We start from the raw sequence: 25,662 nt of genomic DNA, 5'->3' as shown, positions 1-25,662 counted from the left end.
TGAACTCAACAGGCCTTATTGGTGTGAACATTACATAAGAGAAGTTGCCATAGAGTGGAAATATAATGAGAATTCAATGGAAGAAGAAAAACAACAAGGAGCATCAGTTGTGTGCAGCCATGCCTTGTTAGTAAGGATTCTGCCCTATTCAGCTCCCAGACCCCTCCACCCTCATTTAATATCAGTATTTCTCTTTTCTTATATCACCCCTCAGTCCAATTACTGTATGCTCTCTTTCTCACTCTTTTTCTCACTCTCTCTCCACTCCCTGATACGATTTCTGTTTACTTTTTACTGCCAAATAATCAAGGTCATGACAGTCCGTCACCTTTGCTTGCCACAGTTCTGCCTCTCACAAAACACTCATCTGTCCGTTGTATCTCAGTGAATATTTCTATCATTCTACTGTGTTTACGTGTGTGTCTTTATGTATACTGCATACCCACCATGGCCTCTGTCATGGCAATAAACTTGCGGTAACATCACAGTGCTTTCTCTCAGATGCCAACAAAATCTCCCGTTACCGCGTTAGTGTTATTTTTCCATCACGTTGGTAGGTGCCAGTTGTGATGCTGTGCTATGAATAGCTTGCTACAGTGTTCATGTTTGACTAGTGCATCACTTGTGACTGCCAATTAGTCTTTTGTTTGGAGACCTCGAGAGAGGATGCAGTAAAGTTTGTAAAATAAACTGGCATAAAAGCCGAGAGGATATGCTGCTATGCAAATCAAAAAGCCCATGATACATATGAGAAAATACTATTAATCACGTTTGTATATTAGCTACAAAAGAAAGTAGGTTACTATATCATATTTTAGATCAATAAAACAGTTGGATAAAGCCATTAAGTATAAATATAATAGTCACTGCAAATAATTATCATCAATTACTATTGGAATGTTATATAACTATAAAATCCCTGCTCCCTGTCATGTCTAAGTTCTTATAGGAATATAATACTGATCTTGAAATTATACATTTTGGTCGATTGATCGACCAGTTGTCAACTATTATATTAACCGCCAACTTTTTTGCTAATCAATCAGTTTGAATTTTTTAAGAAAAATAGTCAAAATTCTCTGATTCCAGCTTCTAAAATGTGAATATTTTCTTTACTCCTCTATGACAGTAAACGGAATATCTTTGAGTTGTGGACAAAACAAGACATATGAGGACGTCATCTTGGGCTCTGGGAAACACTGATCGACATTTTCTGACATTTTATAGACCAAACAACTAATCAATTAATCGAGAAAATAATCAACAGATTAATCAACAATGAAAATAATCGTTAGTTGCAGCCTTCGTACATTTAGTAAAGCAATGCTTATAAATCTAATAAAACGTATGCTCTCACAATATTTTTTCATGGCAATTCCCACCAATGCTTGCAGACACACAATAACGCTTATTTATCAAGTGAAGGTGTTTTGTTTCTCTTGCAAATTTCCCCACTGTGGGACTAATAAAGGAATATCTTATCTTATTTTATCTTAAAAAGCTCCAATGTACTCTCTGATGTCATTAGTAAATGGAAATCAGCTACAAGGATATTGATGTTGAGTTAAGCTTTTCATGCAGTCCACCAGTTTAATACGGTGCAGTATAAAAATTTCACACATAATTATTTCATGCTGTAAGACGTGTTAAACTACACACAGAAGTGAAATACTATCAACGATTGAATGTGAAGGTGTGGGAGACATTTTCTTCCGTATAAGGCCGTATACTCAGGCAAACTTGACTTTTTGGTCTCAATGGTAAACTGATCCATCTTAACTAACCTGATGCAACGTTTTGTTTACTTCTGATGAAGGTTCTTGATATCGGTTACTCAGTCTATATGGCTGATTCATGGACAACACATGCATCTAATTATTTTTAATTAACCCTACCCTCGTTCTCCACTACCACCAGCTTTTACAGGCTCAGACAATCTGTCAATAATCGTTTGGACTGCCGATAGTCTTTAACTCTATCACTGTCAACTATAAGCCCCAGTGTCCATCTCAAGACTGTATTAATTTGCTTGTGTCTATGAACATGCATCCGTGCATGTACGCCTTGATTAAAATATGTCCGAGGGCGATATCGCGCTGACAAGGTTGCTTCCGTTCCCCCAAGGAGACCACTTACCCACTCATCAGCCATGATCTTCCTGGGAATGATATCCCTGCAATGACCTCCAGGAATTATTGCCGGGGCTTCGCCATCTGGGAATGTCAGAGCTTTGGGACAACTTCCCTTAAGCAGCCAGTGATCTTGTTCCAACAAGCGATCATTCCTGACCCCTCGACTTGTATTTCCCTCAAGCGCTCAGAGAATTTCATTTTCCATTTTGCTGCAAGCACCTTGATACATTGCTGTAATCCACCAAGTACATCCCGCCAAGGCTGTACCTAAACTGCTAATATCATAAAACCATGATTGGAAAGTGAATGGGTTCTATCATTATACTGAGGTTCAGCATACGGGCACAGGGACAGCACTGTATGTCAGGCATGTCTTTTCATAATACCTACCGGCAGTTACGGTAAACACTGCGATCATGTTAATATTAATATATCTTTTATTAGATCACTGTTTAATAACCGAAGATATGTCTAAGTAGCAAACTACAAGATCACTCTTAATTTTTAAATCCACTTGGTGCCGTTGAAGCACTTTGTTGAAGCAAGCAGGAAAAAACATTGCATCATTTTTTTTATGTACAAAATATTTTATAATATCGGCTTTTCATACAGTGTTACATCATGTTGACATACACGGCCAGTAACTAAACTTGAAAGGGCAGATTTTTTTTTTTCAACACCCCTCTCAAATGAAGCAACATTCAGAACAAGTTACTCGAGTGTACATCTGCCTTAGAGAATTGAGACACTTGAGGGCTTTTTCTCCAATGTTTGCGTTTGGTGTTTAATTTTTTGGATTATCATGCTATTTAGGATGATGTAATTTAGGATGAAGTTTGAGTTGTGGTCTATGTATTGAAACGATGAACAAGAGATCTATTAGCATCAAACATGCGCAAATTTGCAGTAGGTGCGACCACGTACGCGCATGAATCCACGCCTGCATGCATTCACACACACACACCCAACCTCAAAAACACTTGGCAAAATGAAAAAGAAAAAGAAACTCTCTGCTGAGACCAATTGAGCCTCCCACAAGTGTCTACGATAAAGAGTTAATGAGTTATGAAAGAGGGCGCAGCTCAAGTATAGGGGCAGGGCTAACCTTCCTCAATGAAACTGGAACTCTGCTGAGACCAATGATGCCTCCCATAACGCCTCATTTCCACACAGTTGTGTTTTGTGTCCATAAATCTGTATAGTATACATATTACACACCTTAGTGTTCAATACAGGGAAATGCATCTCACAAACAAACACATCGGAGATCACGCAGGTTCCCATAGGAATGAATGAACTTCCAATTGACTCGCATACGTACACAGAGCTATGTGGAAACGAGGCGTAAGCGTCTATGAGAAGTTACGCACCCTTTTGTTATAGGCTCTCACTGCCACACCTCCTTTTTGCCAATTAGCATGAACATAAACACACACCTTCACACCGACACACTGGACCTCCATGCCAAATTTCAACCTCCTAGGGAAAAAGGGCAGGGACATTTTTGTGGACCGACTGACAGAGTGAGCTATAGAGCTACTGGTCGCAGCTAAAAAAGTAGTCAGGCACAAAGGAGGAAAACATCACTTGTAAGAAAAGGAGAACACATGGCAACAAGATAAGGAGCGGAAAGCTTTCTCACTAAGGCTACATTCACAATACAGGGCTTAATGCTCAATTCTTTCCCAGATCCGATCTTTCTGCCCAGACTGTTCACATTCATGTTTGAAGTGACCAATATCTGACATCATTGTGAACGGATCTCTGGCCTGAAATGCCTCACATGCAACCAATAGCCTCACACAAACACAGGGGACTGCCCATTGGTCCGAAAATACACACTGGAGTTGTTGGGAGTTCAATGATTGCCAGGCTCCATTAATATGGTGCTCAATTTAACAGATCTGGGTTCCCTGTTACACAGATGATACTCCTAAATCATAACGTATGACTTTGTAAGACTCCTAAAGAAACACTTTTCATTTTGGCTGATATTTAACAGCTCTTCTGCGAACTAAGTTAAATAAACTAAAGTAAGATGTGTAACTTTTTGACATCCCAAAACACCACCAGTCAGCACGTCCATGCAATTTTCATAATGAGTGATTTTATTAAATCAAACTTCTCTTTGTGAAACACGACAAATTTATCAGTAGAACTGAGTGAACTGTGAAAAGTCTGTTTGATAAGTTCATTTACATTTGAAATGACTGACAATGCAAATAAATTCTTCAACTGTTTCCTACTGTCGGAGGAAAAACCTCCGTTGACATATTGTTAAATTTAATGGAGCAGAGTTTACCGGTAAACATCTACTCCTGAAATATAATTTATGATTTCTTACGACTCATAAACAGACACTAACGCATTCAGCGATATGATTTAACATAATTTGTGATTGATTTTTAGCTCCATGTAAAGTAGATAAACATGATGTTTCTCAGATAAAGCTCGTCTGCTTTAACAACGCAGTTTACACATTTTTATAACTGCTAATTTATTAAATTGGAGTTCTACCGAGAGAAACATGACACCGAATTAAGCAGAAGAACTGAGTGATATAGAAAAAGTCCTTCTTGTCAGGTAACAAACATTATCCGTGTCTTCTTCTGTAGATTCAACGGTGATCCGCGCCCGCAGTGAAGTATGAGGTGGAAAAACACATGAATTCCGATATGACCGTTCTCACAGTGATCGGATCAGATTTAGGACCACGTATGAAAGTGGCCCAGATCTGATAGAAAAAAATGGATATCTGTCCCCACACTTCGCAAAAAATATATGATTTGTGCCACATTTGCTTGTAATGTCAACATAGCCTTGTCAAACAGCAAGTCAGAGTAGTTAATTGGAAACAAACATGGGTGTTAAGGTTGCCACTGAGCTGCCAGGCACTAAGAAGTGCATATACTGCAGTGAAGACAGTGTTAACTAAGCCTAGCCTCCAACAGGGATCATAAACTGACAGCTTTTTGATATGTTTTTCATTTTAGTTTTTTCCTATTGTTGTTTTTTTCTCAAGATAGTAGTTTTATTTTATTTATGAAGGCTTATTTATGTAGGTACATCTACCCATTCGTACACACCTCTGCCTATATCTAGGTCCTTGCTCAACGTGTTATTCATGTAAATATAGCCCAGTAACTAAGTGACATGTACGTTTGCTCTGTCAGTCATTACGGTGTTTGACTGACAGCTGTTTGTGGAGTCGTGATTCGGCTCCCTGGAGCTGATATGTGTGACCCCGGGTGGAGACAATCCCCCTACGGCTGTAAAACTAAACACACGTACAGAAATAGATGACGCCTTGAAACTCGCTCTGAATTCAACAGTTTGAACTTGTGTGAAAGTTTTCTTCGGAGGTGTGGGCAAGTGATTCATCTGTCCTTTTATCCATCCTTACTTAAAGAGACGATTTAGCGCGGTGATAATGGGGAGAGTGTTTTGAAGGATCATTGGAAACTAATTCTGTATTTGCAACATGTTGTATCCTTGTTATCGTTATATTTACATTAATCCGCCTGATTGTACGGTCATGCTTAAGCCTGCATCGTGTGTTAGGGGACATGCATGTAAGTATGAGCTTGCATGTGTGTAAATGTCGTCCCCTGGGGAAGGTCAGGGACATTAGTAAGATCAGTAAAGCAGTCTTGTTCATTTTATTAACTGTCTTCCTGATTACATCTTGCCCTGGGGTATGCTGCCTCCATTAGCCAGGTCAAAGCATGATTACACCAGAATAGATTAGTGTTCTATTTTCCTCACTTAGAAACCACTGCGGAGGAGGAGACCTTGGATGTAGATATAAGGTGAACGCATATATATACCGGAGAGTAACTTCACTGTGGATTTTGGAAAAGAAAACACACAGGGAAGCCAAAGGATTAGCCCTGACCTGGTTGCATTTTGATGTTTTTTCTCTTTTGCTTTTGATAAAGCTCAATCTGTGTCTGTGAAATTGGCAGCCTTGTCCTGCGGCAAAGAGTACAAAGGTTACTCGGCTGGTGATTCAGAGGTTAAAGCTGCTGTTTTTGTTTTTCAAAAGTAGTTATCAAAGAATAATTGCAGGGCCTGAACAATGGCGCCGCAGCTTTAAATAAAACACAAATGGGAGCATCTCCAGATAATACCAACCACCTGTCTGCTATTTTTTAAATCAGTAACACAGTAAGTAAAGACAGAGAAGCGGGAACGTTTTCAAAGAATGTTATATTAGTAAAGTACTGAGGAATGCCCGCAACATATTCTCACATTGAAGCTGCCTGACATGCCCCTTGTTAAAAATGAACAAATCCGCCACCGGCGATTGTCACTATTGACTAAAATGTTGAAGTTTAGATTAATAGGTACTGTCGGGTCTCAACATGCTGTGCGCCATTGGGGATTTCCCAGCTTGAAATTTAGATGGACAGATACATGTGACATTTCTAAACTCAATTTTCAATTATGGACGAGTCCTCCTTTCCAGCTGCCCACAGTGAGCCCTGATAACTGTCTGACAGCTGCAACAAATGATGAAGGCCTGCCTCGAAATGATTGAAGTGTATTCATCATTTGCTCTCCTCCGCAGCGAGACAGGACCTGCAAACTTCGACTCAATCATTCTGGCCCTCATTAACTGGCAGAGCACCACACAGAAACACACACACACACTTACCCTACACTCAAAGCACTCACATATCTGCTACAGTAATTTCCAGTGATTTAAAAATAAATATAACCTTATAATAGGTACACTTACACTTTTATTCTCTAATGGGATATAAATCTACAGATCAATATAGACTGTATTTATACTTAGACTACCCATCACCATGCATAGCAGTTAATATTGTGCGTTGTTGTCTTCTTTCACATACAAAAATAACCTTTATGGTTGGTTTACATGTTTCAGAACTACCCGAACTTTATGCAGGGGTGTCTATAGAGTGGTGCACGGATGACGTATTTTTGTAGGCCAACCAGGAAATTGGAATCGCACGGGTTCCCTTGAAAAAAAGCCAATGGGATTTTCGCATTGGGTTTTTGATTATTGCAGAAACTAAGCTCTGTGGCAAACAAACATTTATTATACTTGCGCGTTTTGTTCTTCTACACAAACGAACACCACTTTTATGATTTTTGAAGTGTGAATGCAATCGCCACAAATAAAAAGCTAATGTTAGGCTATAAACAAACTTCACCACGGTCGCATGAGCGCAAGTGTACAAAATGAGGCTGTGATGGCGTTTATTAGTTTCATTTAGCCACTTGTAGTAACCGTCTTTTTAAGACGTATTAAAGCTTAGAAATTCACAAATGGGGTATTTACTGACATACATTATATTGTAGAACAAAATGTTAAAATCTCTTAAGCTTGTGTTAACCACAGACTTTATTTCAGACATCTAACCCATTCTAAAAACCCATTGATTTCCAGATGAGGGAACCGGAAGTGCTAAAATTTTAACTCATTTCTGCTGTTTTAGGATTCAAACCTGCACCACTCTATATCGTCATTACAAATAAAGTCTGTAAAACTGGTCTGCGGATCTAATTAATCAGCTGTTTTGTTTCTAGTTTCCATATTTATAGTCAATCCCAAAAAACAAACCTGGAACTATTTCCTAAATAAATAAATCCCAATGCCTCTGGCACTCATTGACTCATACATAAAGAGCGCTTGCAAAGGTGTCCATAGCCTTTGAAACTCAGATTCATTTTGCACAAACTAGACTAAGTTTATCACCCAGCTTGAAAAGTTCCAAACCCTAATTAGAGGTCTGGAAACACAAATTCCTGGCTCTCATTAAAAGTGCAAACATACCAACTAATGCAGGCTTGCACATCGTACGTTTATGCACACAAACACAGTTGTAGAGCACATCCACAGTTACATCATTCATGGAAGCTGGTCCCAGGCCAGTCAGCATAACACAAAATATAAGAGAGTTAAGTATAAAAGTAAAATACACATGCTCATTACATTCAACTAAGTTTTCAAACTTTCCGCTCCCAGCCCTTTACTCACTCTTTCTCATATCTCTTTATCATTCCGTACGTGTCCTCGCGTAAACTCCCGCAGAACCTTCCACCGGCACATCCAATGAATGCTCCACAGATCTCTCAGACACTGTGTGCATTCGAGCTGTCAAACCAAACCAAAGCACTTGTGCTGCCCTCAGCCAACACAGCAGCCGAACGGAGAGATTGGACAGAGAGCTGAAAAGTTTCCTAATTACTGAACACAGCACGTCATTAAGACTCTGTAATGAGCCTCCAGAAGCCAGGTGCAGCCTCGCCTGTCAGCCACGTCCTCATTACTAATATGGTCATCATGTTCCCCAAGACACCATGTGTCCGCTAAGTGTTGCTCACCTGCCCATCATTCTCTAATAACGGGCAGGTGAGCGGCGCTTAGTATACTGTTGAAGTAAAATCCTGCAGTTCTGAAAATAAATTGGCAATTTGTTGCAAAATGTTTCCGGTTTTTGGCTAAATTCAACATGACCTATTAAAGCACAGATACGATGTTGCTTTCTTTATACAGTAAATTTTGATTTGTTTAACTGCCTTAATGTTTTGCGGGAGCATTTTTTGAAGGGAGAATAATGTTTATTCCAAGGTAAGTTTGCAATTTGATATCCCCCTTATTGTCAGACTAATTGCCTGTGTTTTCAGAAATTCGCCACATCTCGCGACTATGATGAAAGTGTTGCTTTCTTTTAAGCATAAGTTAAACTGTATGGCTGTTTGGGGACACTAAGTTTCTCGCTAAACGTGTGATGAACTTCCTCTGTGCTCATTTGCTGTGGAATTAGCGGTGATGACACCTATTAATGAGAGCGACAATTTTACACAATCAACCTGGTGTTGTGCTTAGGTGTTTTCTCAAAATAATCTTGAAAGTATAAAGAGTTGGCAGGCAGTTTTCACATCTAAAGTGTTTGTAAGGGTTGTATGTCAATATGAAAGCACGGAATACCCTTAAAGCAAGAGGCACTTCTGCTGCCTCATGTCCCGACCTAATAACCATGATGTACTAAACCTAATCATGTTAACCTATTACTCATTCCAATCACTACGCCCATTAATGCACTAATAAATATTCATGGGCAACTTACAGTACGTTGTCTGCACATAACGCATGGCTGGCAGTAATATGAACTCTGTATCTTCAAGCATTAACTGTTACAGCAGTTTCAGCAGTATCACTTTTCCCTCATTAATATACAGATTCATTCGGCAAGGTCTTCCAAAATCCGTAGGGGAAACCTCTGAAGTAAGTCTGTGAATATGAGTTAGTGTGTTCATAATGTAAGAGTTCATGTTCATGCTCGGAGAGACATAAAATGTTATGTATATGAGGTCACATATGTGGCTAATGTGGACGACTATCACAAATCACCGTCATGATAAATCATGCTGAGTGCCTTTACATGAAGACACACAGTATTCTCTGGATATAAAATATGACCGTAGAGTCTCCCATAGACAGAAGTTTAACCCTCCGAGACCCACAATAGAACCGCTTTTATCTTTTTTAGGGGGGGCAGGGGGTCTTAAGGGGGAGATAGCAGGTCAACAGTAGATGTCACATAGAAGTGGTGTACATCATCTGGAAGCTGGGAACCTGAAGATTAATTTGAGATGCAGCTCAGCACAGAAGTATATGATGGTCATCCCCATGCTCTATTATGTCTCATAAGTTGTTGCTGTAATTTTGGGGTTGATACCATTTGTTGCACAGATTTGGTGCTAAATTTAACCATATTTTACCACTCGAGAATTGATAAAAATTATCAATGATCCCTCCAAAATACCACATTAAAACACCAAGACTTTGAAGAACACCATAGAAAAAGCCATGTTGTGATTTGGTTTCAAAAACTTTTGACATATGGCGATTTCTGCAAGAATTGCATTTTTTGGCGATTAGATGGAGAGCACTTCTGTTCTGGAAACTGCTCAGAAACCCCCTTTTTGTCAATCTACCTGGGAAAGCCATTCATCCTCTGAATGCTCTAGGTCTTTGGTTTGTGACTGTAAAGTTTCATGAGGCTGCGATTATCCTAGAGGTCACCACAGGTCATTTTATACAGTGAGGTCAAGTTTAAGAAATTGGTCTCACTATATGAAATGTCTACTATGGGGACTAACATCATCACAAAATAATACAATTGGGCTCATTGGATCCACAAGAGTCTCAGCTTTACATTGATACCCAATTTATGTAATTCCAAGACTGTTTAGGGACCCCAGAATGCAAAAATATTAAAATACACCATGGTACAAAAAACTGCAACTGCAAACCCATATTCATTCACATATCTAGAGGTCAGAGGTCAAGGAACCCCTTTGAAAATGGCCTTGCCAGTTTTTCCTCACCAAAATTCAGCCTAACTTTAGAGCATTATTTATCCTCCTTCCCAACAAGCTAGTATGACATGGACATTCGTTTCATATGATAGAGTCATATGATCATATGAGGAGTGGGAGGACGATGGACCATGTAGATCAGGGGTCTCAAACTCGCGGCCCGCGGGCCAATTGCGGCCCGCAAGACGATATTTTGTGGCCCCCACCTTGATATGAAAGTTTAATGTTAGTGCGGCCCGCAAATTTTTTTTTTTTTTATAAAGTTTTTTATAAAGTTTTTTTTGGGGGCATTTTTTCATTTTTATTGACAGGACAGTGGATAGAGTCTTGGAAAGGGGGGAGAGAGAGAGTGGATGCGGAAAGGGCCACAGGCCGGATTCGAACCCGGGCCGCCGCGGTCAGGACCAAGTCTTGTTACATGGGCGCCCGCTCTACCAACTGAGCTAACCAGGCGCCCTCGGCCCGCGAGTTTTATGTGAATGGCAGTTTGCCGTTGAAGGTCCCTTTGTTGCGCGAGCCCGAGCTGAACGAACCTACCAATCACAGTGGGGTATATGGCTCCCGGGGACGGGCAATCGGCCGGGCTTGATGCAAGCAGAGAAACATTTCACAACAACTGTGGCGGCGCCCGTGTAACATCGCATAAGCTTGATTAAAGCTTGATTTATACTTCTGCGTTGAATCGACGCCGTAGCCTGACGTGCACCTCTCCAGAAATGTAACTACACGTCGCGGCGACGCAGACCGCAACAGCTGTGATTGGTCCAGTCTCTCAGCGATGCTGAGCGGCCAGGACCAAGTTCTACTTCTCTCTGCCTCCATCTTTTCAATGTTTGTTCACACAAATCCACTCAGATATATTTTCTCTTTTCGGCGTTGCAGTAATGTCAGTAGAAGTTCTGTGGTTCAACAGTTATTAGCTCCAACTCCGCTCAGTTTCTGTTTGTAGTACAAGAAGAAGAAGGAAACTCATAGAGACGCCGCCGCCAACTAGCGGTTTGGTGGTGTAATTGCAGAGCAACACAAACACAGCAGGCACAACTTTATTGCGGAGTGACACCAAGTGGAATGAATATATATCTTGTCACACAGCCCCAATCATGTCTTTTTCAAAGCCTGCAGTGAAGAGAAAGGTTGGTGACGAGCACAGACAATTTCAGGAAAAGTGGGAGACGCAATAGAGGCCATGTTCAGAAGAACCGTTCATGTTCTTCAATGTTCCATTAATGTTCAGGACAGTTCATGTTCAGAAGAACCCATTCAAGTTAAAGAACTGTTAATAATGACGTTTGAGAAGATTGTTTTTTTTTTTAACAAAGCTTTTTTTGTGGAATACCTGATGCGGCCCAGCCTCACCCAGACTCTGCCTCCAGCGGCCCCCAGGTAAATTGAGTTTGAGACCACTGATGTAGATGGATGAATGGAGTCTAGAAATGTTAGCCTTAAGTTTAGCCTCCCAGGGAGACACAGAGATGGGTGGAAAGAGCGAGAGAGCGAGAGAGCGAGAGAGCAATAGAGCGACTGAATGTGAAGTTTAATGGTAGACCCAGCGAAGGAGATGAGGGTGAAAGATAGAAAAGCAGGAGAGGAAAGAAGAGGGAGTTAGAGAGGGAGAGGAAAAGAGAAAAGTCAACCTTTACAAAAATCAATAACTCAAGCTAAGATGGAGAAAGCAGAGCAGTGAGGGAGAGAAGGGGAGAGGCAACGGAGAGACGGGAATACCAAAGGGGCGAAAGAGAAAGCAGCCGAGAGAGCAGACAAAGCTGAAAAGAGACTGAGTGTGTAAGAGAGGCAGGATAAGATGGAGAAGGTTGCGGGTCTTTGTGTGCCCAAGAAGAAGCCCAGCGGGTTAGAGTCTGGCCCGGCGAGGTCAACTTCTTCACCTGCAGATCAACTGCCAACAAAGAGCAGGCGAGGAATGAAGCAGAGGAGAAGAATGTAGCAGGCTGGATGAGAGGAGAGTGTCAAAGGTTATTCTTTGTTCTCCTTTGACAGATGTCGTGTATACCTTTGAAATGCCTGTCTTAAGACACCCAACCTTTTTTTTTTTTTTTTTTCGCAAAGCTGTGGCTTTCAGCATCTTCGGCTGTAATAAATGCTTGTAAAAAAAGGCTAATGCAATGATGAAATCTTGCATTCGCAAGCAACCAGCAAGACTATGCTGCATACTTGAGACTCAGAGTCAATCATTCAGACATACAGAAACACATCACAAAGGTTAAGCCACAAGCAGCCGCCGAGTGTTTAAATCAGTATTGACAGGAAGAAAGAAAAACAGATAGTGACAAAGGCACAGCCCTCGATGGTGTTTGTTGACAACATGTCATTCCTTCCCAGTCATCTTTCTTCACTTAAATACATTTTACCCAGGATGTGACTTGATAAGTATATTGTTTGATCATGCCACGTGAGAGTACAACACAAAAAAAAAGTAAATGGAAATGGAGCAGCAGTTGTTTGGCAGCACAGCTGGACCATAAAAGAAGAAGTCAGACTTTAAGAAAAAGAAATGTCTTTAAGGATAAAAGTCTGAAATCCATCATGCGTCTGACAAAGTGTAGCAATGACGAACATATCACAGAGTTGTCTGCAGGATGCACATCCCCTTCATGAGTAATACAAAGCCAAAGTGCGGCAAGAACTTCTTTGATGATTGATAGACACCAGAGAGACTTGTTTCTGTTGTTATATGTCACAGCAACATGAAAGGAATGTCTGTTGTGGGCGTGTGTGCGCGTGGGTGAATGCACACAGGTGAAGTCAGTTTATAGCTTATATGCATCTCAGTGCTGAGCTATGAAACTGTGATGTGCGAGGTGTTTGTAATTAGGGCTGTAGTGTAATATTAATTAATTCACATGGTTGTTTTTTTTCAATTAACTGAATAAATTTGAGACCTCTTTAAGTAATCTGTGCTGGGCCAAAAAAGCTGAAAGGTAAATAGAAGATTTGGAGACTGGAGAGGCAAGCAGCCGTTCCACAGAGTATTTACACCAAACTGTATCTGCAAACAGCAATATGGCTCCAAGTACTCATACAGTAGCAGCTTTTTGTGCCGCTGACTGAGTGTCACAAAATGCCATTTCATCGTTGTGCTTAACATAATCCCAATCCTCTTGAGTTTGTGTTTACCAAGCAGCGGCTGAATGTTAAACATCCTGTCGAGTGCTTGATGAATATTTTCAAAAATTATTATTCCTCGAGGAAAATATTAATACTTGAAGAGGGGATGTTTATGGCTGTGTCTGTTTGATATAATGCTAGCTTTGGCAGCTTGTGATAAACCGAAATCTGAGCTAAAACCCTGTTTGACATCACGGATGCTATAGTCTATGTTATGACTGTCAAAGTTAACGGGATAATAACGTGTTAACGCAAATTCGTTCAAACGCCAGTCATTTCTTTAACGCATTAATGCAATCGATCTTCGGGAAGTTGTAATTTTAAAGCTTGAGTGAAGATCATATGAAACTAGAAAAACCTAAGGACTCCATTGGTACCAAGCATGTCATACTAGGAAGAAGGAGGATAAATAATGCTCCAAAGTCGTGCTACATTTTGGCGAGGAAAAACTGTCATGGCCATTTTCAGAGGGGTCCCTTGACCTCTGACCTCAAGCTATGTGAATGAAAATGGGTTCTATGGGTACCCACGAGTCTCCCCTTTTCAGACATAACCACTTTATGATAATCACATGCAGTTTGGGGCAAATCATAGTCAAGTCAGCACACTGACATACTGACAGCTGTTGTTGTCTGTTGAGCTTGAGTTTGTCATGTTATAATTTGATTATATTATAACATGATCAAATGCAGTACCTATGAGGATTTCTGGACAATGTTTGTCATTGTTTTGTGTTGTTAATTGATTTCCAATAATAAATATATACATACATTTGCAGAAAGCAAGCTTATTTGCCCACTCCCATGTTGATAAGAGTATTAAATACTTGACAAATCTCCCTTTAAGGTACATTTTGAACAGATAAAAAATGTGTGATTGATTTGCGATTAATCATGATTAATCATGGACAATCTTGTGATTAATTAAATATTTTAATAGTCTAGTCTATATGTTTTCTACATCTAGATAAAAAAAACAAAGGAGGGTTTATGCTAAGGAGCAAACAAGTTAATTCAAATTCATTGCTGACATCCTTGATGAAGTTGGGAAATTATCGGAGCCACACTTTCACCACAAAGTCTTGACGTGTTGCTCATGTAACATGACAGTGTGCAATATATTTGCATATATCTTTTTTAAGCAGTATCTAATTAATAAAGTTGAAGTCAAATTTTGACTGTGACAATTTCCCTCTAACAACAGCATGACACTTCACACCTTTGCCGTGAGTTCTCTCATGACTCCCACAGTTCTCTTGTCTTATACTGTAAAGAAGCTGCACTTGTCTTCCCACTCTCACCTTGAATCCTTCAAAACATCTCTGTCACGAGCGATCCTTCGTCTCTGTCTTCTCACTTGTCACGTCTTCATCTTTTGAGTCCTTCCTTTCTTTTTTGTTCTGTCTGTTTTCTCTTTTCCAGCTGCCTGTTTTCTCTCCACTAACCTCTCTCTCTCTCTGATTTACGTTTCCTCTCCCTCTCTCTCTCTCTTCCTATTTGCCCTCGCCTCCGCAGTGTTGTTTATGCCCCGTTCATCCTCCTCTGTAATTATGAGTGTTGTTCACTGTATCCCCATCCATATGACGAGCCTGACGGATAAGCGGCGAGATGGATGGTGCGAGTAAAAAAGCAGAGTGAAAAACGAGTGTGTCTTGGCAGAAGCCATTTTCCTCGTGACACATCTGTCCATCGGCCTTGACCTGAGGGGACACGGCACTAAATCTGACTTATAGTCATAAACACAGAGACACACACACACTGATCGAGATTACCCTGCGGTAATGATGATTATAGTTGTTTATGGTCTTCAGCCTACACCTCTGTCAGTTACAACGGCTGCCGGAGGTGTGTGTTTTTTGAGCGTGCTTATTTTGAGCTTATGTTTGTGTGTAGGCAACACAGTTTAGAGTCAGGAAAGAGGGGGTGATTGCAGCAGAGTCGGGTTATTGTGTCTTTCATCAAGCAGACAAGCCAATTAGGGGCACAACCATTGATATTCATTTTCTCTTCCTCCCCCTCTCTCCCCTTTCCGAGGTGTTTTTCATTTAATAGCCGAACACACTCTGTGATGACCCGTGAAGAGTTGTAGATGGGTGCATAGGTATGCAGAGTGGATTTACTAGAGCAGAACGTTGTGCTGAACAGCGGGCGGGGAAAAGAGGCTCGCCCTCAGAACTGTAAGGGAGGTGGATCGCGTTATGGGTGCTCTCAGGTAGAAACTGTTGAAATAACTCATTATCCTTCCCCGGCCTGTCTGCTCGGTGTTCTGATGTAGACAACGGAGTCGCCTCTCCTGACATTGCGTGCACTGCAGGCAACAGTGACCTCATTTCTATGCTGTACTTCTTTAACCTCCTACCTCTACCACCAAAAAGAAGGGTAATTGCCTGATTTAATACTTTATGGGATGCTTGATTTTTTTTTTTACAATACAGAATACCAACCAATCTATGACAAACTTAAAGGTGCCCTGTAGAGTCTTTTTTGGAAACAAAGTTATGTTTGCATTCAGTGTTTCTCACCGCAGCATATTGGCGTCATTCACAAGCGGTGTTTTGAAATGCCTCAGACCTTGCATACGCGCAAAAAATGAAGGCCCCACTGTCTTAGAAAATGTAAACACACACCTTTAACTAAATGCATAGCATATTAAAATAGCATTCAATCAAGAAGGCTTTTAATAGACAACAATATTTAAAACCATTAACTTACTAATGCATTGGCCAAATGTATTAAAGGAACAGTGTGTAACATTTCAGGGGACCTATTTGCAGAAATGGAATACAATATTTATAACTATGGTTTCATTAGTGTATAAACATCTGAATCTAAGAATCGTTGTGTTTTCTTCAGCTTAGAATGAGCCCTTCATATCTAGGGAGCGGGTCCTCTTCACGGAGTCCGCCATGTTGCTCCGCCATGTTTCTACAGTAGCCCAGAACGGACAAACCAAACACTGGCTCTAGTGTTTTAATGTTACATGGATGCCTCCATAGTTCTCCAACACGCTTATGAAACTGTGGTACCGCCAGCCGCAGTCTGACTTCCATTGCTCCTAAAGTAGTGTTATTGTGGTAATGATGGCCCCAGAGCGAGGCGAACGGCGTTACCAGTTTTGGAAAGGGAGGAGTGAGCGGAGGGGTACTCAGTTGGTTGCAATCTGCAACCACACCCCTAGATGCCACCAAATCCTACATACTGTAACTTTAAATAACTATGAAATTCATTGAAATGCAAGAGTTTTGGTTTTCTTTGTTTTGACTTGGCTTATAATAATCGGCTAATCCCACCAATTTTTAGTGCCATGAATTTGCGTATTATGTAGCCAATGTTCAGTTGTGAAATTTGTTTGCTCTTTTGGTATAGGGGGCTCTAGACAAAAAATGTATAACCTTATATAGAGAAATGGGGCCGTGGCAGTACGCTGATTGCAAATAGCGGGCACACGGATGTTAATTTAGAATGATTCTGATTCAGTAACATACGTACGGTGGAGAACAAAATTGGTCTGTGCGCACGTGTAATGAATCTGACAGTAATTTTGCGTGTGCATGTAATTTTAATGCAAAGTAAGAAGATTTCTGAATGACTGAATGAGTCACAATGTGTGTATCTTCTGTACCTAACAAACATGCTGAAGGCATTTCCTTCCTTGTTAAACATTTTTCAAATCAGATTTTTGGAAGATCTAAAAATGTAAATGTTTTACATCCATGTTGGCGTGCTAGCAGTTTTCTTCTTCCTTGCCTTTGTGCGTTGCTACATTCCTTGGTCGGTTATCGCCATCAACTATTGATCAATGGAATGACATGAAACTGTTTTCTCTTTGTTGCATCACCCGCTTGCACATGCTTATGGGTGTCCTTGTGCACAAGATACTAACAAAACGGGGACTTGCTCTGAAATAATTGCACCATAGTGCTACTAATGGTACATTTAAGTTACCATAGAATATTCAGCCCCCATTTCACCCTCATTTACACAACCAAGGGTAAAGAATTACAAGGACTTACAGATCACAGGCGTTTGATATTTTGGTATGCGTTGTAGATCTTTGCAGATCGAAACCATAAGGGATAGACGGGGAGGGCGGGATGTGTTTCAAGTACAACTTCAGATCAGGATCAGGGCAAAGGGAGTTTGCAATTAACATGGATTAAAGGACAGATTATAGCGAGACTAATGAGAACATAAAGAGACTAGATGCCAGGAAAGAGTCGTGGAGACATGGGATAGATAGACAGATACAGAAGCACCGAGACAGACGGAGAGAGAAAGGCCTCTGAGACCAACTGATATGAGAATGCAAGGAAAGGTGTGCGAGGCAGATATGAGGGAGAAAAAGTAGCCCGGTAAAGCAAGAGATCCAGGAGTGCAAAGAGAGAAGCTAGAAAGACATAATGGGAAGAGAGATAAAAAGAAAGAGGCCTCTGAGACCAAGAGATATGAGAGAGCAAGGAAAAGGTGGGGAGCGTGAAGAAGAGAGAGGCCTAAATATGTGGGAGCCATAGAGACGGAGAAAACGGTGGTAGCGCCGGGAGGCAGGACGGGTTCTCGAAGTAAATTGATGGATAGGTGGTCCGGGAGAGGAGAAAGATTGAGACAATAGAGAGAGACAGGGGAGCCGGGCAAAGACTCAGAGACAGATTAAAAGGAGCAGAGAGGAGAAAACGCAGACACACTCATATACTGTAGATAAACAAAAGGACAGAGACAAAAGAAAGAGACACACAAATTCTCTCTCTCTTTCTCTTTTTCTCATATATACGCACACTTCATTATCTGTAGCACTCGGGAGGGATCCCGGAGCATGGCTAATATGCCTCCCCACAGTCTCCCTACAAAAACAGAGATGGTAAGAGGATAGGAGCCTAACAAAGACCAGCGGGTGCAGAGTGGAGACACCAGGCTCTCTGCACAATAAACAGAAATGCAAACAAATGATGACAACAAAGAACAGAAAGCAACGGTGCCCTGACAAAGACAAATTGATCCACGACTTTGTGCAAAAACTCTCAAAGATGGTGGTGGTGGTGGTGGTGGTGGGGGGTACTCTTGTCTTTGTCCAGAGCCTTCAAGAGTGAATGAGTGTGCATGTTCTTGTTGTGTTTTTCAGCAAAGACATTGGCAGTGGGCATAAGACTTATTCTTGCCCTTTCTTTTTTTTTCTAAATTATACAGTAGCTGCTCTTGTTAGAGAAGAAGTATTGATTTACTTTCACACTCCTTAGAGATCAGTGCAGAGAACAGATGAGCTGCGTATATTCTCGTCCGCGCATGCGGGTTTCCGCTCACTGCACAGACACCTGTCACTCAGCAGGGCCAGAGAGGGAATTCAGTGTAAATGGAAGGCAATAATAATCACTCTTTTGGGTGTAATGACTCCGGTAAAGGTGCAAACTAAAGGTGATGTCTGGAGACAGATTTATGAGAAAGCCAAATCTAAGGGCTATGAATGCCATTCTGGCATTTCAGTTCCACCTGACCGCCTTTCTTAAAAGCCATCTTTTCCCAGACTGGGGATATGAGCGACTGAGCATGTCGAGTGCCATTTTGGACCCACTGACCTTTCAGTTCACGGTCTGACTGGCAGGGTTGTGATCCCTTGATATGAACTAAGTGTGGCTCATGCGCTTGTGCTGTGTTGAGTTGAGTACGAGTACTTGTATTGGATAAAGTGAGTTTTATGGACGCCTGTGTACTGCGGACCGATCTGTGATAAGCTTGAAGCAGCCGACCCACATTGCCGTCCGCCTTTGACCAAAGAAGACGCTGCTTCCAACATGGCCCTGAAATGTCAGCCTTAACTCAACAGCTAATAACAGTTTTTGACCCAAAGCCAAAGAAAGTGTGACATAAAATAAAGATTTGATCTAATCTACCAGCGTTAACCAGCAAATAAGTGCTTACTATTTCCAAACGTACTCATCACTTTGCTTTAATATAATGAGCACATTAACAAAAAGCTAATTCAGACCAACTCAGAGAACAGAATATGAAGAACCTGATGAGTTGAGGACTGTCAAAAGCTCTCTATTACATATTTTATTCTCTGTATTTTCCATTAACCGACTTTCAAAACAATCACAACATACAGACGTAACCCTGGCGAGCCATCAGCTCAGCCGTCGCTATGTTTAGAGCCGTGCAGAGGCAATAGAAATGCTCCCAATCTTGTCTTTAGCACCTTTAAGGTGCAGCCTACACAAAGATACTATACTCAGCTCAGGCCCAAGAACAATAAGAATGACTTTTGGTTCAGTAGCCCTCCCGAAAAGTGAAAGCCTGCAATCTTCTGACATTAATGAGTATTCTGGGTGCCATTTTGGATCTAATTGCCTGGCTAAAGCATCGTCGGTTATGAAAGAAGGATGTAACTGTCAGGTCTCTTGTCACTATATATGAAGATAGCGATCATGCTCTTTCTATCTTTTGTCATTGCTGTCTTTTCTTTTTTTCCGCTGTCATTGCTCTTATCCCACAGCCTCCCGATCCCTCTTGTCTTCCCCTCTACAGCTCTATCTGTCTTTGCTTGGGGAGAATGAGTGTCTGTACAAAATACAGCAGACATGATGAAGATGTAGATATTAACCTCTCTGGATAAGAAGGGAGATAAATAGGTGTGTGTGTCTGTAGGTGTGAGGTTGAAATAACAGATAGATAAAGCCATCACAATAAGTAGTGTTGTGTGGCTGTCGCTGAGGACGGAGGAGGAACACAACCCCAGGCCTTATCAATCCGTCATGTCCGTTCCCTCCTCTCCTGTGAACATTTAACATGTTTGTTGGGGAATTTGGCTGTGAGAGAGCAAGGAAGGGATAAGGAAGGACGTTTAAAGTAAGATTATAAAGATGAAACAGACAAGAAATCTGCTCGGCGTGTTTGATTTATTCATCTGTTGAGGTTTAATGGATTTTACTATTGTTCCTGGGAACAGGAATACTGTAACATCACATCAGTTAAACAGGGCAAGAAACACAAGGGTCGGATGAACAGATGATTATCCAAATGATCTAAATCACTAAATCAAAAAGGTAACAATATCTCATGGCACAGGATATCTGTGTGCACACAACTACAGCAACTATGAAGGATGTTTACAACGGACGGTTTGCACCATGGGTTTACCTTTCGCCTTTGTTTTGTCTTACAAATAATATTGGCTATAGCCTGTTTAAAATCTGTATGATCATATTACTGATCAGGCTGTTCTAATACACTGTTCGTAATGCACTTTAATTCGTATATGTCCCACAAAATCAATTTGTATGTAATCCTTGTAATCGTGAACCAGGAAGAATAAAGAGCGGCAAACGCTTATTTGTCACGTGACTTCCATACTTAAGTTACACCACTTCCCGTAGTTATTTTAACCCAAACCACAATCTTTTCCTAAACCTAACTGAGTAGTTTTGTTGCCTAAACCTAACCAAAGTGTTTCCTGTGAAGACGGAAGTTCATTTTGAACAGATTGTACGCATGTAACAATCAGAATTTGACACGTGTTGCTGGACATTCGTAGGAAAACGCACGAAAAGTGAGGAATAACTTTGTGTAACATATCACACAAACTGTTATATGAGGATACTGATTGTGTCTGTTGCCCAATCTGGCTTCTTTTCAACAAAAAATGTTGCCGCACTCACAGATCTTAGCAATTAACTTGAGTGCAACGTTATTATTACTGATAGCAATGATGGTCAAAAGTAGGTAAATGGAACCTGTAAAAGTGATCCTTTATTGTGGTAAATGGTGCAACAGAGCAGTTCTACAATACCCAAAGACAAGGCATACATCTGTCTCTTTCACTGCTTTCATTTTACAAAAATCTGTTTGTCTTTTACCAGTTAATCCCTTGCTCTTTAAAAAAAATATTTTTTTTGCCCCACCAAGACTCCTCCAGTATTTTAACAAGTTCAAACCAGAAATGCTTCATCTGTTGTTTTCTTGTCTGATATAATGTTGCATTTAAATACACACATGCAGCTACCACTCTTAAGACTAATCTTACTCTAGTGGGACTTCTGATAATTACCCAGGACTTAAGTACACCCAAACACACACACACACACAAACTGTCTTTCTCAAACACACACACAAACATGCTGCTGAGCCCCATCTTGGCAGTGGCCTCTCTCAACGGCTCTCCATATGAACTCTCTGCCAGTACGATTCCATCTCTCCTCCCTCATATCTACATCCATCCATGCTGTCATTCTCTCATCTCCCCCTCCACCCTCTTCCTCACTCCCCACTCTTCAGTTGTTTGTTTTGGCAGAGCTTGAACTGAATCACACAGGAGACTTAAACTGGCACAATACATAGCTCCCATTCCACCTGATGCCCTGCTGTTACTCCTACACCACTTCTCCTCTCCTCTCCTCTCCTCTCCTCTCCTCTCCTCTCCTCTCCTCTCCTCTCCTCTCCTCTCCTCTCCTCTGTCTTACTCTATTTACTCATCCTGAAAAGTAGGTTATGAAAAGGATCAAGTTGGAATTTTTATATGAAAACAATCTTATTTCTACTTGCTCCCCACCTGTCTAAAAAGCTTAGAAGAGTGAAGACTCAAATCGGGTGTGTTATGAGATGGCAGGGTTGGTGAGAGGCCAAGCAGAAAGTGAGAGAATGAGACTTCTGGGGCGTTCACTCACTGTTGCACACGGCATGCTTTTGTTTACTTGGGCCCTTTGGCTCACACACTAGACTGTTTGTCTATTCAATGTGACTTGTGATCAGATGCACCACATTACTGAGTCTGATCACAGACTGTATATAAGAAATGGACATAGTCACCGTGACATCACCCACTGTTTTGTGGACTACGGTTTTGAAGCCTCGAGTTTGGCATTTTGGGCGTCACCATCTTGGTTTTTTGCAACCAGAAGTGACACGAGAGGGTGGAGCTAAGTACAACCAAACGCTGAAAAGGGCATTTTTAGGCATCCAAAATGTTTCCCATTAATGTTTCCACCCCCCCATAGTCTCACAAAAACCCTGTGGGAAACACTGAAGGGGTTCAAGTTCTAAGATGAAAACACAACTCCCAGACCGGACAACACCGTGGTAGCAACCCGTCAATCACAAGGTAGCCTCGCCCTAAAGCATACCCTGCTTTATGGTCTATTTGACTCTAAATGGGACCATAATTTACTAAATGAACATCATGCTGTATAGAAGAAGACTTGAAACTAGCGATTGGGACCATAAACTCATGATTACAATGTTTACTGAGGTAATAAATCAAGTGAGAAGTAGGGTCATTCTCTCATAGACTTCTTTACAATCAGACTTATTTTTGCAACCAGAGGAGTCGCCCCCTGCTGGCTATTAGAGAGATGCAAGTTTAAGGCACTTCAGACCCGGCGGTTGTCCACTGGACCACACTGATGTACCCACATTTGAAAATTGATACTTAGTGCAAGACAGTCCATTAGTTATTTATTTATTTTTGTATTTATGCAATTTTGTATCTATTAGAGATTGTGCCAGCAGGAGTCACACACAGGTGCTTTAAGTTGCTTTTGTTATCTACAGTATACAGTAGCATCTTTTTGGATGTATGGTGCTGGAACCTTTTCACTGATCATAGTTTCTTGCTTTCCTCATATAGTTTCATGTCTATAGTTATACAAGACATAGAGGCAACATAACTGCACCCCCTTGCCATTCACTTTGAAAAGTGGCCGCAGATCAGCTTCAAGGACGATGACATGACACTCGCTAATTGGGTTGGGGGGCAAGATGCATGACGTTTCGGGTGGCTGGGGCTCAGCTTAGCTGGCTGTGGTTGGGGACCTTGCTGACCTATCTGTGAAGGTCTTAATTTCAAAGTTGGTTCTCACTTGTATCGAAGTGCAACAACACAAACAGACACACACCCACACACACATATGTGTCCACACAAAGGCAGAGGATTGTGAAGTCTCTTGTGCAGGCAGTGTTAATCCTATTGACAATGGCTTGTCTGAACAGTGGCCCGAAGAGAGATGAGGCTAATTCTCTTTATGAGGACAATAAACCCACAGGTCACCAAGGCCAAACAAACACACAGACACACACACATACACACACATATAATATATATAAACACACAGGCACATCCGTAGCTTCCTCCTGGAGATTAGTTTAGAAAATAAAAAAGTGCAATAATGCAGTACAGTATATCACCTCTCAATGCAATTGTGCTGCATCAAAAGTCAGCTTCAATCCCCCTCCTGTAAAAAATGCGGCTCAGGAGATTTCATTGTCTCTGAAAGAATTTGACAAAGCGATATTGACAATGCAGCTTATTTTCCTGGAATAAAGAGGGAAATGTAATATTGTTTCATTCTCTCTTGCTGTTATTGTGATGTATTTCCAGGCACCGAAATATTGACACCTATCTCTCTGCCTAGTTACCGTCCCGTCCCAGAATACGTTTATCCAAGGCCAACAAAACAATATTACATTTCTTATTGAAAAGCGTCGATCCTTCACCTTTCATCCGCTCATTAAAACACACACCGACGCACGCACACATGCACACGAAGGTGTTTGTGTGTCAACAGATGTGCTCAGAAGTACCTACATTCACACAAACACAGATTCACACATAACAATGCAAAAAAGATAAATGCAAATGATGCACCGAATCTGTGTTTTAGTAGATCTCTAAAATCACAGGTGTGATCTATGACTAAGTGTGCCCGCCTGTCTCAAAGGCATTTACCATCCAGCTGTGTAAAACATGTTGAGCAAATGAATTACATTCACCATGCAGCTGCTTGCTGTCAATATAAATCACATTAATGCGACAAAAGCCTCAAACAGTGAATGATTTAACAATTAATCATTTGCAATGGGAAGGAGTTTGGACAGTTTAGTAACACAATTTAATTGCCTTCACAAAAGTTTGCTCTTTTCTGTGAGTGAACATTGTAGTATTCAGCCAGAAACCAGTAAGGACTGCTTTTTTTTCTTGAAAGGAACTTACACATTGTTTTTTGTTTGTGTGTGTCTTTGTTTCCTCCCCAGATGGGACCCCCTACACATGGTGGGTGGGCCGGGGCAGCGAGAAGCACTTCTACTGGGGGGGCTCAGGGCCCGGCATCCAGAAGTGTGCCTGTGGCATCGACAGGAACTGCACTGACCCCAAGTATGACTGCAACTGCGATGCCGACCACAAACAATGGTAAGTCAGCCTGCCTGCCGCGTAAAAAGTTCAGCAGGAGCACAAACAATTTGTGTTGTATTGATTAATTTCCCTAATGTTTCAGTTTTGCATCGACTTTAATTAAAGTCTGCAGAAACAGCTGCCAGTGAAAAGTTTTCGATCACACCCAAGTCCGCCCACTGCAGTGGAGCATAGCGGGTCATACAGGGACATTCATACAGCTGAGTCAGCACATCTGTCATTTACATCATTCTGCTTAATGCTCCTATGAGCACCCAGCTGTATCCATCCTACTCCATTTGTGGAGATTTGCCCCATCACTAATGCCACATTACATCTGGGTTATCAGAGGCTCTATATGGCATACTGTCTAAAAGTCAAAAGCATTAACTGAAATAGTCTCAGATTTGTCAAACACATTGGTTAGTCTTCATCCTAAAAGCCTTTTGTCTTGTACAGGTGAAATGTTTGAACATTTTCACATTAGTATTAGGTATGTTAATAATTAACCATTTAACCGCTAACCGAAGTTAAGAAGTTTTACCGATTAATGCTATCGGTTAAACCGTTAAAATAAATATTAAAAATGAAATAAAAAGTTGAGCAAAACTCAGAGGAGCGGCTTAAAGGAGAATAGTTGGTCCACCTTAACAGTCCACCTTAAGTGAGTCTTAGCCGGTGTTGCAATATATATATATATATATATATACTTCATTTAATCAGATAAAAGTCTTATTGAAATTAAAATCTCTTTTGCAAGAGAGACGTGGCCATGAAGGCAGCATTGTTACAACAATAAACACAAACAATACAAGCAGACAAATACAACTGTCACACACTACAAGTAATTTAACACAATATCCGGTTATCAATATGCAATACAAGGAACAGTTATAAT

General features: G+C 41.0%; 1 protein-coding gene across 4 annotated transcripts in view; it reads left to right on the top strand.

The window, feature by feature from the left end:
• The window catches only part of cntnap2a (contactin associated protein 2a), a 393,831-nt gene that overhangs the window by 300,271 nt on the left and 67,898 nt on the right, over positions 1 to 25,662 (top strand). For all 4 annotated transcript variants that reach the window (XM_074622116.1, XM_074622115.1, XM_074622117.1 and 1 more), the window contains one exon: positions 24,626 to 24,782. In XM_074622116.1, coding sequence (XP_074478217.1) covers positions 24,626 to 24,782 — 157 coding nt within the window. The remainder of the gene's footprint in view (positions 1 to 24,625; positions 24,783 to 25,662) is intronic.

Source organism: Sebastes fasciatus, chromosome 21 (assembly GCF_043250625.1).
Source record: "Sebastes fasciatus isolate fSebFas1 chromosome 21, fSebFas1.pri, whole genome shotgun sequence".
In the NCBI taxonomy this organism is placed as follows: Eukaryota; Metazoa; Chordata; class Actinopteri; order Perciformes; family Sebastidae; genus Sebastes; species Sebastes fasciatus.
Note: the sequence above shows the minus strand (reverse complement) of the source record. Positions and strands in the feature narration are given on the sequence as shown.